This window comes from Nannospalax galili, unplaced genomic scaffold (genome assembly GCF_000622305.1).
Source record: "Nannospalax galili isolate Female #2095 unplaced genomic scaffold, S.galili_v1.0 scaffold359, whole genome shotgun sequence".
NCBI classification, from domain to species: Eukaryota; Metazoa; Chordata; class Mammalia; order Rodentia; family Spalacidae; genus Nannospalax; species Nannospalax galili.
This window is the reverse complement of record NW_008347042.1, coordinates 2731538-2746932: the sequence shown is the minus strand read 5'-3', so window position 1 is coordinate 2746932 and position 15395 is coordinate 2731538. Positions and strand designations below refer to the sequence as shown.

Genomic DNA, 15395 nt, shown 5'->3' with positions numbered 1-15395 from the left:
TATCCCATAATTTACATCTCCAGTACAATAGCATTCTCTCTCTGGCCCAGAAAGCAGAGCTATTTCCATTACAGTATAGATCTGCCACAGAGCTCTTAACCTGCTGTGGACACTTCTCGGAGGAAGCAGCCTTCTACATCAACTGTTGTTTGGGCCAGACTGGAAGCAGATGTGAAATATGCACATCTGTCTTAAAGGGTAGTATCAAATCACCCACCATAGAGTTGCCTTTGGGCTGCTGCTCTGGTTATGGATTTGGTGCACTATTGCAGGAAGGTATCATCAGGCACCATCAAGTAGACAAGATGATGAATGAGAGAATCAAGGGAGCTCCTCGGGCATTCTTTCCTTCTCCGGGGAAAAGTGTATACAGAGTCATTTGTTTCTTATTTTGGAGGTAAAGCTCCAGCCTCTCCTTCACCACTAGAATCCTCAACATCCTGTGATGATATAAGAGATCTAAGTTCTTGAAGATAAAGTGGCATATTTAATACAACCCCAGGACAAAACCACAAAATACATATTGTCCATTCGATGTGAATACTAATTGTTTCTGATCCCTTTTTCTGACTGAGAGAAAATGCATTTATACAACCCCCAGATGATAGTCACAATGTTTCAGCATTTGCTTTAGCAAAGTTACCACACCTGATATAGCAGCTGAAATCACAACTATTACTTGTTTGAGTTCGTAGATGTTTATATTTCTCTTTGGAGGTCCATTTAGTTTCTGAAGGGCCAAAATGATGAGCTAATATAGGTATGATGAACCATCATCTTTGCATCCTTTATATCCCTAAAGGAAGCACCACATTCTGCCATCATTAGTGGCACTTTTATTTATTACTTTTGCTACAGTGAAAAGAGTAAATGAAGGTAGTTCTATATTGAATAAAGAATGTCCCGCAAGGACCTATGTCTCCTGGAAAGGTACTATTGGGGGTAGTAGAACTTTTAAGAGGTACAGCCTAGTGAGAGGTCTTTAAGTCATTGAGAAAGTAGCCTTGAAGAGCATGACCCCAGGTCCTTCCTGTCCTTTGCTTCCTAATCATGTGGTAAGTGGTTTTGTTCCATCATACACTCATGTCATGTTCTGACTCTGCAGGCCCAAAGCAACAAGACCAATCTACCATGGATACGAATGTCTAAAACTGTGAGCCAAAATGGGCATTTTCTCTTCTAAGTAGTATTCCTCAGGTAATTTGTTACAGTGATACAAACTAAGGTGAGTAGTTAGCTCCAGGGATTTCTCTTTAGACTGCCACAAACCCAGTAAACCCACTGTAAGTTTAAACTTTGCCAGATTTCTTCTATTATCTCCACCTTCACACTAACAGAATCAAAGACAATGGGTTTTTAGACATCAGCATCCATTCAGATTCGGTTTGACACAATGGGTTTTTAGACATCAGCGTCCATTCAGATTCGGTCTGACGCAAAGCTTTGAAAGGCCCTTTGCCCACTGGCATAATTACCAAAATCCTGACTCAGACACAGAAACCCAGCAAGGGATGATAATGTTTTATTAGGGTGATGTATTAGTTACTTAGCATCATGACCAAATACAAGACAAGAAACAACTTTAAAATTTATTTTGGTTCATGGTTTGAAGAAGTGCATTCCATCCTGGCAGGCAAGGCACAGCGACAGGCAGCTCCATGGCAGAACATGTCCAGGTTGTTTGCATCTCTGCAGACCAGGAAGCAAACTGCTGGACATGTTCCTGCTGCCATCGAGCCAGATCATAGTCCCATAAGGCCCATCCCTCAGTGACTACTTCCTCTACCTCCTCCAACTAGGCCCCTAGAAGTTCTACAACTTCCTAAAACAGCACCATCACCTGAAGAACAAATGTTCCACACATGACCTGGTGGGGGCCATGTCATATATGTCTTAACAGGTGGCCTCCACCAGCCTTCGTGTCATCCATCCTTGCCTACTGATAGAGGCAGTATTCTTGACTGCCCATTTATTTTGCTCTAAGCATGCTATTGTGCTAACCTTCATAACTTTGCAGGTTAGATCCTCATCTTGACACTGTAAATTGTAACCCTGACTTTCGGCAATTGGACCCTGCCACATGGCCATTATCTTTGGTCTTACCAAATTTCATCCTCAGCAAGATGAGCTCTCCAAGTTTCCCTACTAGCTGAACTGGTCTACAGAGCTGCCCTAAGCTTTGTCATGCCCAACGAGCCTTCTCATGAAATAAATTTATTGATGGATCTTTTACCGTGTGGGGTCCAGGAATTGAATTCAGGTCATCAGGATTGGTAGGGTAAGCTCTTTAACCAACTGAACCATCTTGCCAGCCCTCCCTCAACATTTTAAATACCTTTCCCATCTGTCTCTGGGAGCCTGGACATATATGCGTCATGGCCTTTGCTAGTCTTCTAGAAGTCATCCTGGTAATGAATTTAGACTGTCTCCCAGGATCCTAACCATGTTGTTAAATCCTCTAACAAAATAATGTGTCCTGTAATTCAAGAACCCAGTATGAGAGAAGGCATCATATTCTCCAATTTTGTTCTGATCCTAAGCAGTGATTTATCCCAAGCACACTCCTTCAGCTCTTCCCAATGCATGCCAATTCAATTCTTTTAAATTAAAAGAAAAAAAAAATTTAAGTATATATGTGTTACACCGGCCTGTATGTAAGTGCACCCATGTTGTGCTGTACATGAAGAGGACAGAAGAGTACCAGTGTCAGGTCCCCTGTGACTGGAGTTACAGATTGTTAGCTGTAATATGAGTGCTGGGATTCAAACCTAGGTCTTTACTTAACCCTGGGTTTTACTTAATTTCAACGTTACAACCCAGTTTTTAAAAAAAACTTTTTGAGATTTTTAAACATGCATATAAGGTTTTGACCAAATCCATGCCCACTCCCACTCCTTCAACACCTCCCGTATCTCCCCATCACTTTTTTCTGACAACTCTGTGTATTCCTTCTTTCCTTTCTCTCTCTCTTCTTTCTAACCCAGTTTTTGGTGTGAAGAATATATTAACTCCAATGGGCTGCATAGGCTAATTACTAAATAGGCATGCTGTCTACAGAAAGCCTCTGCACTGTCATTCAGTTTGGGAATGGGGTAGGGGTTGCTCACCAGTAACTGGCAGGATGCTGATTAGAGGCTTAAATTCAGGAGTCTGGGAAGTATAGTTCTTCGACAGCATCCTGATGTCTCAATCCCACTTGTCAGGATTACTCAGGTTTTCCCAAGCAGTGCCTTGATCTTGGCACAATGGACCATTTGGATTGACAAGACATAAAAAGCTCTTTCCATATGAAACCAGAGGTCCTCTGACTTCCACACAGGGCTTCTGTTGCTCTCCAGTACTCTGTACTATTCTTACCTTCTATTTCTCTACAACAGACTCACGTACTAACGGCAGTGTGGCCAGCCAGTCAGGCAGTCAGGTATGCTTTCCCTTCAACCACTCGGCAGACTCATGTGTTTGAACTTGGCCTCCAGCAGGTGGCACTGTTTGGGAAATTTATGGAACCTTGGGGAGGCAGGGTTCCAGTGTCACTGGAGTGACCTTCAAGTTTTATAGCCAGGCTCCATTTCCTGTTCTTTCTTACTGACTGCTAATGCAGTATGATCAGCTGGCCTCATGTTCCTGCTGCCATGACTTCTCGCCATGGCAGACTCTATGCCTCTGAAACTGTGAGCCAAAATAACCCTTTCCCCCTTAAGTTAAATTGATCAGAGTATTTTATCACAGTAACAGAGGACAAACTACAACAACCACTAATTATAGTACTTCAGGTCACCAACAATGCAAATAGTAGCTACTGAAACTTGTGTCAGGGACTGTAAGCTCTCTCTCTACTTACTACCAATGATGGGGTCTACACTGCTTATCTTTGTGCACATAAATCTCTCCCACCTATTTCAATAGCAAGCCAAACCTTTTTAAGTTTATAGAAAAAAATCAAAATTCTTTCCAAAGTAAGCTGATAAAATAAGAATTCAACCAAAAGTTTTCAAGTATAATATTAGATTTATTCAAAAACAAAAATAAATGAGATTCCCTGGGTAAAAGATCTGTAACACTATTTCTTATATGATGTACGTGAAACTGTCTAGGTAGTTACCTTTGTCAATCATTATTTAATGAGCACTGGTCAGGACATACATTGTAAAGAAAATGGTGAGCATGCTAACTGCTAATGCAGACATGACTACTTAAGATAACATGAGTATTTAGTAAAAATTTAGAATGACACCATAATTTTACCCGTTACACTTTGTAAAATCAGATACATGAATTTATAAGCAGTGTTTTTAATAAAAATGGCAATTTAATTTCAAATAAATATATTACCTTTCTATTCCTTTATCCTGTATTTTATATGTACCTAACCGGCAAAACCTACCAGATCACTGAAATCAGCAACAAGCCAACCACGATGCTGTTTGCCTTGTCAGCAAGGGTCTTGGATTTGAAATTCATTTTTCTTATACTAAAAGCCTGATTAGCAGTTCCTATAAAAATGGCACCCTCACAACTCATCTAGTGCACACATTCCTCCTCTTCTCATGCATGACTACCAGGAGGAGCAGCTCTCCTAGTCCTCCTGCTCCTCATAGTGAGCATAGCCACTGGCATAGGTCCTTCCTAAATTCAAACTAGTGAACAGATCTGATGACTCTGTATCTGAATCCTTCCCACCTTCATCTTCTTCCTCTTCATCATCCTCTGCTTCCTCCTCTTCATCTTCCTCCTCATGGTACCCAGGATCCCCATACTTGTCAGATGAAAGGTTCTTCCAGTAAGTATCATACCCAGAAGCTCCATCTCCCTCTTCACCTCCAGTCTGTCTGCCAAATTTCAAAGAGCGTGCTACGAGAGACAGGCATGCACATGTCATCAGTTAGTCCCAATGGTCTACACAGTCCCATGGTCCTCTAAAACATACAGTTACACCACTGATTATTCACAAAAAGGCCATATTGCCATAATTTTCTCATGCAAGTATATATACTGTCATAACAAGTAATGAATATTACAAAGCTATTTCATTATGCCTAGATAAAATTAGAAAAGAAATGAAAACAAAAAAATTCCCTAAATTAGCCATCTTAAAATTAAAATACCTTTCATTTAGTCAATTAAAAGTTTACTTTTGAAGCACACAGATCACAGAACATTGCTGATTGCATGCATTATTATATTACAATTACCTTAAGGTTGCTCTTATAAATGCCAGAAAAAAACAACTTTTCTATTCTTTTCACTTGTAACAACTAAAATGTAGTATATATCAGCAAAATCATTCTCACCTCATTAAGTAACTACATTTTTTTAAAATGTCAGCATCATTTAGAAACATGGTTCCATCCTGAAATGTTTAATAAAGAGCCGAACTTCTCTATGGCAAAATGTGAGCCATATTACTTGAAGCATATTTGTAGTGCTATTAATTCATTTAAAGGTTCCTCAAAAACCATAAAACAATTACTTATAGTACTCATTTATCATAAAAGCACTAGGTTCTCCACATACCTAAGAATAGCTTCAAAATGAATTCGAATTCTAAGTACTGAAAATCACCATTCCTTGAATTTTAAGGAGAGATAACCACGCAATTGTTTAACAAGGAAGCCTGAGTGAAAACAGAACAGCTGCCAAGTGTGGTGACCCATGCCTGTAATCCCAACATGTGGAGGAAGAGGTAAGAGGTACAGAAAACCCTCCCTCAAAAACCAACTAACCAACCGGCAAAAATCCTGAGTTTTCTAAGTTTCAACATACACTGTCATTAACTAAGGCAACAACAATCTCTGACAGTGAATACTGTTCTACTTCTTACATAAAAGTGAAAAACTACCACATATTTTCCAAAGCTATAAAATCTCACTTAATACAGTCATCGTTTCAAACAAAAATAGAATCACTAAGAAAAGGAGAGAAGGCTGGGAAGATAGCTTAGTCAACATGATGGTCAGTGCTGCCAACTTGAAAGAATTTACAATGACTTGGGAGATGGGCCTCTGGGCATGATTGTGGGTATTTAGGCTGATTTTGTTAACTGATATGAAGAGTCACCTTAACTGTGGGCAGGATCATTTCCTGAGCAGGAGATCCCATACTGCATAACTTGCCAAAAGCAGGCTGAGCACCAGCTTGCATCCACTGGTCTCCTTTGCCTGCAGACATAATGTGACCAGCTGCTTTGAGCTCCTGCTGCTTTGACTTCTCCACTATGAAGGACTGCATCGTCAAATGAATTTAAATAAACCCTCTTTCCTTAAGTTGCTTTTGTCAGGGTATGGCATCACAGCAACAGAAAAGAAACTAAGAATCCTCCTAAGAAATGACACACAAGGTTTATCTCTGGCCTCCACACACACTTATGTACCCTCCACTCCCGACACACATGCGAGCACATGCACGCGTGCACACGCACACACACACACACACACCCACACACACACACACACACGAAAAATAGAGAAAAGCTTTAATCTAAGCACAAAAGCAAAACACTCCATTGGCATCTTAAGAGAAGCCTTACTTGACATGCTAAGATCCTTTGTCTCCTGAGTTTCATGTCCACATTTAGGACAAGGAGGCTGTTTTCCTTTTTCCTGCTTAAACACCTTGCTCCTTGTATGTTCATCACAGAAACAAGCCTGCACAAGAGAAGCAAATATAAGTAAATTTAAAAGATAGGCAACAGTATCATTCAATATTTCAAAGGTAGTTTTAAGAGAGTTTTTAAAACTACACTGGAATTAGTCATATGCTCTTGATTTCAATTTCTTAAAGGGAAATGGATTTTAAAAAGAATCTCAGTACTCATCAGCTGGGAGGCAGAGGCAGGTACAGACAGATGTCTATGAGACAGAGGTGAGCTCAGCCTGGTCTCCATAGCGAGTCCAGGCCAGCTGGGGATTTAGAAAAAAGAAAAAAGAAAAGAAAAAAAGGAAATGTATTTCTCTAGGAACTAGGGCTCTTCTGAAACAGGACTTAACACAAGGTAGAAACTTACTACACAGAGAATGACATGGAGAAACATTTATTCACTTATTCATATGAGTATTCACAGGTTCTTGACAACACAGTGGTGGGCAGCCTGTTCCTCTTCAAGTACAGGATTCAGTTGGAGAACAGAGGCAATTTAAGGTCCTAGGTATCCAGAGAAATGCATAGAGGCACTAAAAACATGGGATTCAGGACTCTTATCTGACATCACAGGTGAATGGGGACAGTTAAGTGAGCAAAGACAGAAGAATGTTCCAGCAATGGAAACAGCACAGATGATGCCTAAAACCCTGAAAGCACGAGCACTCTGAATAAACAGAAAGCCATTTGGTAGAACACAAGCAGATGGGAAAGAAATAAGACCGGGTGTGGGCAAGACAAGGTCAGACTAAGGACAAGAAAAATGTTTCTGAAATAAATGAGCTACCATCTGTTTAGTGATCTTCGAGCAATCAGAATGCTGGAGGTAAACTAAAGTAACATTATAAGGTCTTCACATTACCCTAGACAAGCACATTTTTGGCATTAATTAAAATACAGTTTCAACACTTTAGTCACAATGTTCTCCATAAACATACATCATTGGGACCTAGAAAGCATGTTCTAGGAACAACTATACTACAAGACTACTGGATGACTGACAAAAAGCCCCTTGTGATTTCAATGGCACAATCTCAAAACTAAAAGAACTAAGTGGAACTGGTGGTTCATGTCTGTAATCTCGGTACTCCAAAGGCAGAGGCAGACATTACTGTGAATTGGAGGCCAGCCTGGACTGCACAGCAAGATCTTATCTCAATTAAATAGTTAGCTAATTAAATTTAAAAAATAAAAGAATCTTTAAATCCCTTATAGATTAACTTATGTGATAAGTGATTCCAGAACAGGTGACTAGTACAAGAATTCAAAACGAAATCTGAAAAAAAAAAAATACATAAACATACCTTACATCGGAGACATGAATGCTGGCCAAGTCGATTGCATGAAACACCTGTGGGAGACAAGAGTCACTTTAAAATCTAATCAGCTGCTCAGTTCTTCTATACTTTTGTCCTTTATTGAATCACTAGGGGCTGTCAATGCAGTAACTTATCACTCAGAGCTGCTGACCTATAGGGTTCAAACACTATATACACACAAAGCATTCACTTTCTTCTCCAAAGAGTTTTATTTTTATCATATATATATATATACATATATATATATTGCAAAAGGATCAAATATGCTATGTACTTTGAAATAGTCTTGTGAAAATTTCTGTGCAGATGTTGAGACAACTTTACATACGCTGTGCAGTGCGCATCTCAAATCTGTGACTTCATCACTAAAATCTGCAGATGAGTAACAGAAATTAGCATTTTTCCAAGAATAAGAACCACATTAAAGGAAGTGAGTATCTGGGAATGTTGGTCTTTTCCTAGACGGTACCTGCTATTAATGAGGCTCAATGGCCAGCATTAAACAATAATACCTTAGGTGGATTTTCACATTTTTAAGCTCTTGAGAAATAAATCCTCTATAGAAATGATATCATTATTAATCAGTGACATTGGCCTTCAAGTGGAAAAATGCAGAATTGTGGATGCAGGTTACATACAGATGTCAAGTACCCAGTGCAAATTCAACAATAAGATCTCCAAGGATGAGGCTTAAATATCTCTATTTTTTTAAAACATACATAGGTATTTGTGACACACTCTCCTGTCTATGAATCACTGAACCGACCAGTAGAAATGAACTCAGGTGGTATCACTTACTTGAGGGCATTTAGAAGTGGAAGGAGGAGGGTGGGGGCTGATTGTTATAGTAACCTAAATTTGAAAATGACATCTAGTAAAGGGGATGAGCAATATTATAAGAACTCCACTGTCTGGTCAAAGCCACAAATAAAGAACTGTTTCAACCAATATTCCACAATTATCTCTGTCAAAATAATGAGGATTAAGTGTTCTGATGCTTTAATATAAACCAAATACCTACGAGTTAAATGTATTAAAAGGTAGCATAAAAACTGTGACTCCTTTTAAATTAAGTTTAACATTTATACTATTCAGACTCTTAGGTACAAGAACAGCTAACAAAAATCAACTTACACTTAAATGTTTCAGCCTCTAAAACTTGGCAGCTGGCTTGATGCTCAAATTGATCATCTTCACAGAGAAAGTTATGGCAAAAAGAACAGCTGAATATTCTGCCTCCTAACAGATTGAAAATAAAACTACAAATTTAATATGACAAACTTTAATGTTTTTAAATAATTTACTGAGAATTTTATACATGCATGCAAGGTGTTTTGATCAAATCCATGCCTACTCCCTCCCCTCCAATTCCTCCCATATCTCCCCATCACTTTTTTTCTAATAACTTCATGTACTCTTTCTTCTTCTTTGATTTATTTATTTTTATGGGGCTTTTGGCTACTCTAACATTCCCCCCTCTGAAGAGGTAACCCTAAAATCTTTTAAGGATTAGATACAAGCTCCCAAATACTTTCGACATTTTTGGCCTTTGGAACAGAGTATGTTGCTAACAGGCCCAAGGGGCCAGACATTTTGACTTTCAGCCAAGAAACTGGCTACTTTTCTTTGGGGTCTTTCTACCCTAACTGCCTAGCCAATTCCTACCTCCTATTCTTATCACACCATCCTCTGAAGAGGTTACCCAAATTGCCGATAGGGAATCAGGATGCAGAACGCTCTGGCTTCATCCATGCTGAACAGGGATGCAGAGTGAGGCAATTGGAGTACCCCTTCAGTGGGTCTCTCTAGAAGACTCCCAAATCGCATTAACTCTTATTTCTAAGGGGAAAAGAAAGTCCTTGAATCATGAATAGGAGCTACTTATCTACAAAACTGCTCAAAAACGGCAACTGATTTCAGATGTGCACCAAAACTACACAACAGTAGTGAAAATAAAACTACATAAGCACTTCAGATTTGACCATTAAAGTGTGGCCTTCTAGAATCTTCTGTTCCCCTCTATAATAGTCAAGGCTCAAGAAAGACTTCCTGCTCCCCATAATTCCCCTCTCACCCATGTAGGTAAACAGTACTAGTACTTACTAATGCTAGCGAGTACCTTTCCAACCAAACTGACAACTGAAACTGTGCTAGTGGTTAAAATTTGAAAGGATCATTAAAAGCAAAAAAATAAAATGGCTTTACAATTCAAGCTTCCTTATAACGTAGGTATGCTTGTACCTAATCACTCACCATGGTCCCAAACGCCTCGCTCGCATTCAACACACTCTGCATCAGTAAGTGGGCAGGCACAGGCATGTGTGCTAAGACATTTCCTACCATGGCAAACCCAAGCTTCACAGAAGTCACATATTGCACCCTGCAACCAAGGAAAAATATTTAACCATGTGCCACTTGACCATCTGAATGAATTAAGGCTGTTACAAAACAAATAAAAATCAGCATCATTTACAAAAATTTATTATCCTCAGAAGAAAATTCTAGGTGGGGGAAGCTTTATACCACTTCTAAGCTACATTATGGTTGTACCTGAATAAAGAATCGAGGCAGAAAAAAAAAAAAAAAAATCCCAGGGCAGCACTAGAGCCCTAATAATGTTTGGAAACACAGAAATCTGAACTAGAGGACAGCTCTGCATCACTACAAAACCAGAACCCTAGCCCTAGCTCTCTGTGGCTTTCCTTTAAGAAATGTTGCAGTATCCACACTATTCATGGACACCTGATGAGCTGGTGTGAAGAAACGTGTCCACAGTTCCACATCTGATGTTTTAGGAGTGTCAAACTCTGCATATAAACAAGTTTAAAAAATAGTCTCTTTACCGTGGAATGGCAGGTACAGCCTATCTATGTAATAAATCAAGTCTTTTCCTATATCTTGGACCTTCAAGATGGCTTTGTGGGTAAAGGTTCTTCTAGGCAAGCCTGGCAAGTTGTCCTCTGACTTCCACACACAAACCACACCACATACATCTATACATTAAAAGCACACATACAATAAAATTTTGAAGTCTTTCCTGAATCTGACATGCTTCTGTAGATGTCCGAAGTCTTTGGGCAGGAAACACTCACTCAAGATACTCTGGAGGCTGGACATGGTGGCACATTAATCTCAGGACTCAGGAGACATTAGCAGACAGATCTCAGTGAGTTCGAAGCCAGACTGGTCCACACAGTGAGTTCTAGCCAGCCAGGGCTGCATAGTGAGACCCTGTCTCATCAAAAAAAAAAAAAAAAAAAAATCCTGTATCTAGTATAAATAATACATGCTTTGCTTTTTTCTAATTTAATGCTTTAAAAAACTATCAATCCTGAATTCTTCTGAAACTTGGTTATTTAATTTAAAAGTTTGAATATTGGGGAGGGTCTTACAATTCAGGAAATAAGATTTTTATGAAGCCTTTTCATAATGTGGAGATACATTAAAAAGGTAGCATTAAAAAACAACCAACAAATAGTCAGATAAGGCAGTGCTATCTGGGGGGAAAATAACATTCAGAATGGAATTTTCTTATCCTTGGAAACCTCTTAGAGTAAGACATAAGGACAAGGAGCTTACCACCATTGCAAGGCCAGTGCTGTACACACCAGCATGCTTGATGACACAGTCTGAAGACTTCATCATGCACTTTGTTTTTCCTAGGGAAGAAAAACTTTGCACTATTAGCCCTACAAATTAGTGCATATAAGAATTTGCTAACCCTCTTTTAATCTAGCCCATGCTCCTATGAAAAGAATTTCTTTAAATAAATGGTATCGAACCAGTTTCTATCACTTAAATGACTAAAAGAAACCTGGATTTAATAGATCTTATTACCTGAGTCGGATCTTTTGACATTATCAATGTGTTAATCTGTAAAGTTGTTATATATTGATTTATATGCTAATATATTAATTCATGCTTATAATAAAATCAGAAATTACAGGTGATGTTTTATAATACAATAGTCATGTTGATATTTTCACATCTTATGAATATCAAATCAAAACATTTGAAAAAGCATGCTTTAAAATGAACTTCATATTAGTATTTCACAATAGTCTGACTTACATTTATCAGTTACATAATAACAAAAAAAAAAAAAACTAACATAACTATTTGATAATAGTTACAGAACTTATCTGTCTAGTTTAAGGTTTTCCATATATAAAAATTTACAAACATAGCCCCCAGGCAAGCATTTCCTAACAAAATTTCATAGTGTCCAGTGAGCACAAAAAGTATAGTACAACTAAAAATCACAACATACCCACTAACGCTCTCATCTAGCAGCAAGTTACCAACTCAAAACATTGTCAGGAAATCTGCTTATCAGATACTATGTGAAGATTAGTGATGACATATTAATCACCCATCAGACTCCACAAAGTGGAGCAGGAGAGAAATAGAAGATGCTCAATTTTCCATTTCTTCATTTCCTGAGAAACAAAGTTAGACAACAGGAAATGGGAATAAGAGAAACTGAAAATGAGGTAAAGCTACCGACTGTTCTACATCTAATACAAAGTAGAAGAATCAGTAACAGAAAATGCAACCAAGTACAGCTCTACAAAATCCAAACCCAGGCTGAAAATACAGAAAGATTTCAGCTCTTAACCTTCCACCAACTGCGTTTTCTCACTCTACATTCCCTTTAGTAAAATAAAGATGTAAAGAAAGGCAGAGAGAGATGGGTTCCAAATAGACCAGGGTCCTCCTTTCCATTCTCTGTAGAACTGAAGAAATGTGTTCTTTGAAAAACTACAGCTACACTGGAAATACTCTGAACGTAACCCTAGCCTCGACTAACTTTTTGTGGTATTATCACAAACACAAATAAATGGGTACCTTCCAAATTATTCCACAGGAAACCATCATCTCATAAATAAAGGGGGTATTTGTTCGAACAGAAGCTTGAGGGGTGAACATGGAGTAAAACTGCTTAGATTTTTTGTGGAAAGTCCTTAGACTTTAACATGAATATAGAGTAGAACTCTCCCAGACAGGAGTACCATGATAAAGCCTACAGAATCCTCAAATGCGCATACATTACATTTTTCTAAACATTCCTTTTGATCTGTTAAGTGCTTGTGGAAGTCTACTTGGGAAATGTCTTGCTACAACTCCAAAATACCACTTAGTTTTATTTTGAAAAATTATTTTAGGCTAACAGTTCTACCTATACTTAGAAACTGCCAAAACAAATATTTAGTAAAAGACCTTTAGCTTTCACAGTTGCATACTTACCACACTGTGCACAAATTGGCAACTTCTGTACAGAATTACAAAAATAGCAAAATGCTCTATTCTTCTGCCGTCTTGTCATGTAAAACAAAAATTTTAAAGGAGATCAATTTCAGATAAAGAATGAGATTATTTTATTATACATATACAGAAGAAGAAATAAAGAAAAATTACCTCTGGCACTTGTCACATTCCTGTAAAATGTAAAAATGTAACGTTAATCTTTGCTGGTTGAAAGCTGTAAATTTAATTACATTATAAATATTTTCTGGTCCACATTAAAATTTAAATGGCAGTACCCCCAAACCCTCCAACTCCACAGTACATGCCATCATTTGTACATACTTTAGTAGAATTTAGATAAGGCTTTCAAAGTTCTCCAGTCTGGTCCTTCAAATCTGGTCTACTCTCTTTACAAAACCAAGTCACTACTGGTCAGTCTTGTCCCAAACATTTCTTAGACTCTGTCTTCTCCAGATCTTTTTTTATTTTTTTCTTTCTAATACTTTTTCCTTCCATATCTGTTTGCTGGAAGTGTTGGTGGAAGTACCACTGCTCCATAAACTGCATCCCCTCCACACCTGCTCAATGTTATCACCTTAGTCCTAACAAATACACAGTACCCTTACTGAAACACTTATGAAGATCTAGTTGTCATTACACACATCTCTGTATGTCAGTCACTTGTATTTAGTCTTCCAGCACCCCACTTTCTCTGGAAAACAACTATGCCAAAGCTGTGCTATGCAATCCTGTCCCCTCATCACCATAAATAGTCCTAGGGCAGACAAAGACTCAAGCTCAACCTATCAAGTTCTTTCAGCTTTGAGCGCCACAATATACGATACAATACATGCAAACTACCAGTAACCACAAAGCCAAACAAATAAAGCAATACAATCTGAAGCAGAGGAGGGGAGGGGAGGCCAAAGTCTCCTAGGATCCAGTTGTAGGTAAGTCTCAGACCCTTCTCTTTTCCAGTTACTTTGAGGTAATCCACTAGTAAACTACTTTTCCTGGAAAGTTGTGTTTCTATCCTTTATAAATAAACAAGTCCTAAGTAGTACATAACCAAGCTGGACTCCAGAAGAGCATGGAGACAAGACACTGTATCATTCGCCAATGTAGTATATACACAGAATACATGCACAATCCTTGTCTATTAAGATGCACAATGAACATTAGCTAAATAAAGATATGTAAAGCATTTCAAAGCAATCACAAGTGCTCAGGACCAATCTGCTGAGCACAGGCAAAACTAGTTAAGAAAATCGGACGCCAAAAGATGCGTCCAGAAACTAGGGAGCTCAGAAAAAGAAATCAAATGAATAGAGAACTAAAGAATTTATAGGAAAAAAAAGATGAGGAAAACTCAATTTAAAAGAGTTAAGGAAAATAAGTTAGAAAAGCCAGAAAAATCTCAGCAGTTCCTAATATCTATTTCCCTTCAGCATTTACCATCATCAACAGTATATGAAATAATATGCTAGACTTTACAAATAACATAAAAATCTAACAAAACCATTGCTACTCAGTAAAGAATGAACATGCCTCTAACACAGGTTTCGTAATCAGTTATAAAAGACACAAGAATCCTGTGGTCATTAACAAATTTTTCAGATATAATAAAATGGTTTTGCAACGATCAACTGCTGCTTTCTACAAAGCTCTTACCATTGAGGCATTGCATGGGTGCTTGGCTAAGTCTATGGCACTTCTTGAGGCTCTTAGCTGTCTCTCACGTTCTCGGCGGTTCTCTGCTTTCTTCCTGGCACCGGTCTTCTTTTTAGGCATGTTCCCCTCTTCCTAAACAAGAGAACAGCAAAGACAAATTTGCCTGATTCACTTACTATTTTAAGAAACTAAGAACCAGTATAACAAAGTGTTCATACTCCTGTAAATTTTAAACTCAACTCTGATTTTACAGTTACATAAAGATGCTCATTTGCGATATCAAACAAGCCTAGAACAATATAAACATCAAAAGAACTTACCCACAAAGCCAAAGTAGTTTTCCTTTATTACTCTGATATTAACTATTCTGCTCTTTTTGAGACAGGGTCTCCCTAAAGCCTCAAGTGCTGGGATTAAGGGCGTGGGCCACCACATCCGGCTGTTCTTCATTTTTTAAAAAGCTAAGAAATAACTAAACAGTTCTTTTTTTTTTTTTTAACTCAGATGGAATAACTTTTTTGA

General features: G+C 38.2%; 1 protein-coding gene across 2 annotated transcripts; it reads right to left on the bottom strand.

Moving 5' to 3' along the window:
- Positions 1-4475: 4475 nt before the first annotated feature.
- Znf330 (zinc finger protein 330) lies at positions 4476-15026 on the bottom strand. Of its 2 annotated transcripts, XM_029568496.1 has the most exons (10): positions 14874-14889; positions 13374-13393; positions 13203-13273; positions 12226-12394; positions 11535-11614; positions 10209-10335; positions 9090-9194; positions 7941-7987; positions 6527-6644; positions 4519-4851 (listed from the first exon to the last, which is right to left on the bottom strand). In XM_029568496.1, exons 4-10 carry the CDS (start codon positions 12239-12241, stop codon positions 4577-4579), a joined length of 768 nt encoding a protein of 255 aa, XP_029424356.1. In that variant the 5' UTR covers positions 12242-12394; positions 13203-13273; positions 13374-13393; positions 14874-14889; the 3' UTR covers positions 4519-4576. The 2 variants fall into 2 exon arrangements, with proteins under 2 accessions (XP_008841660.1, XP_029424356.1); XM_008843438.3 differs by lacking the exon at positions 12226-12394 and having other exon boundaries at positions 4476-4851; positions 14874-15026.
- Positions 15027-15395: the final 369 nt, after the last annotated feature.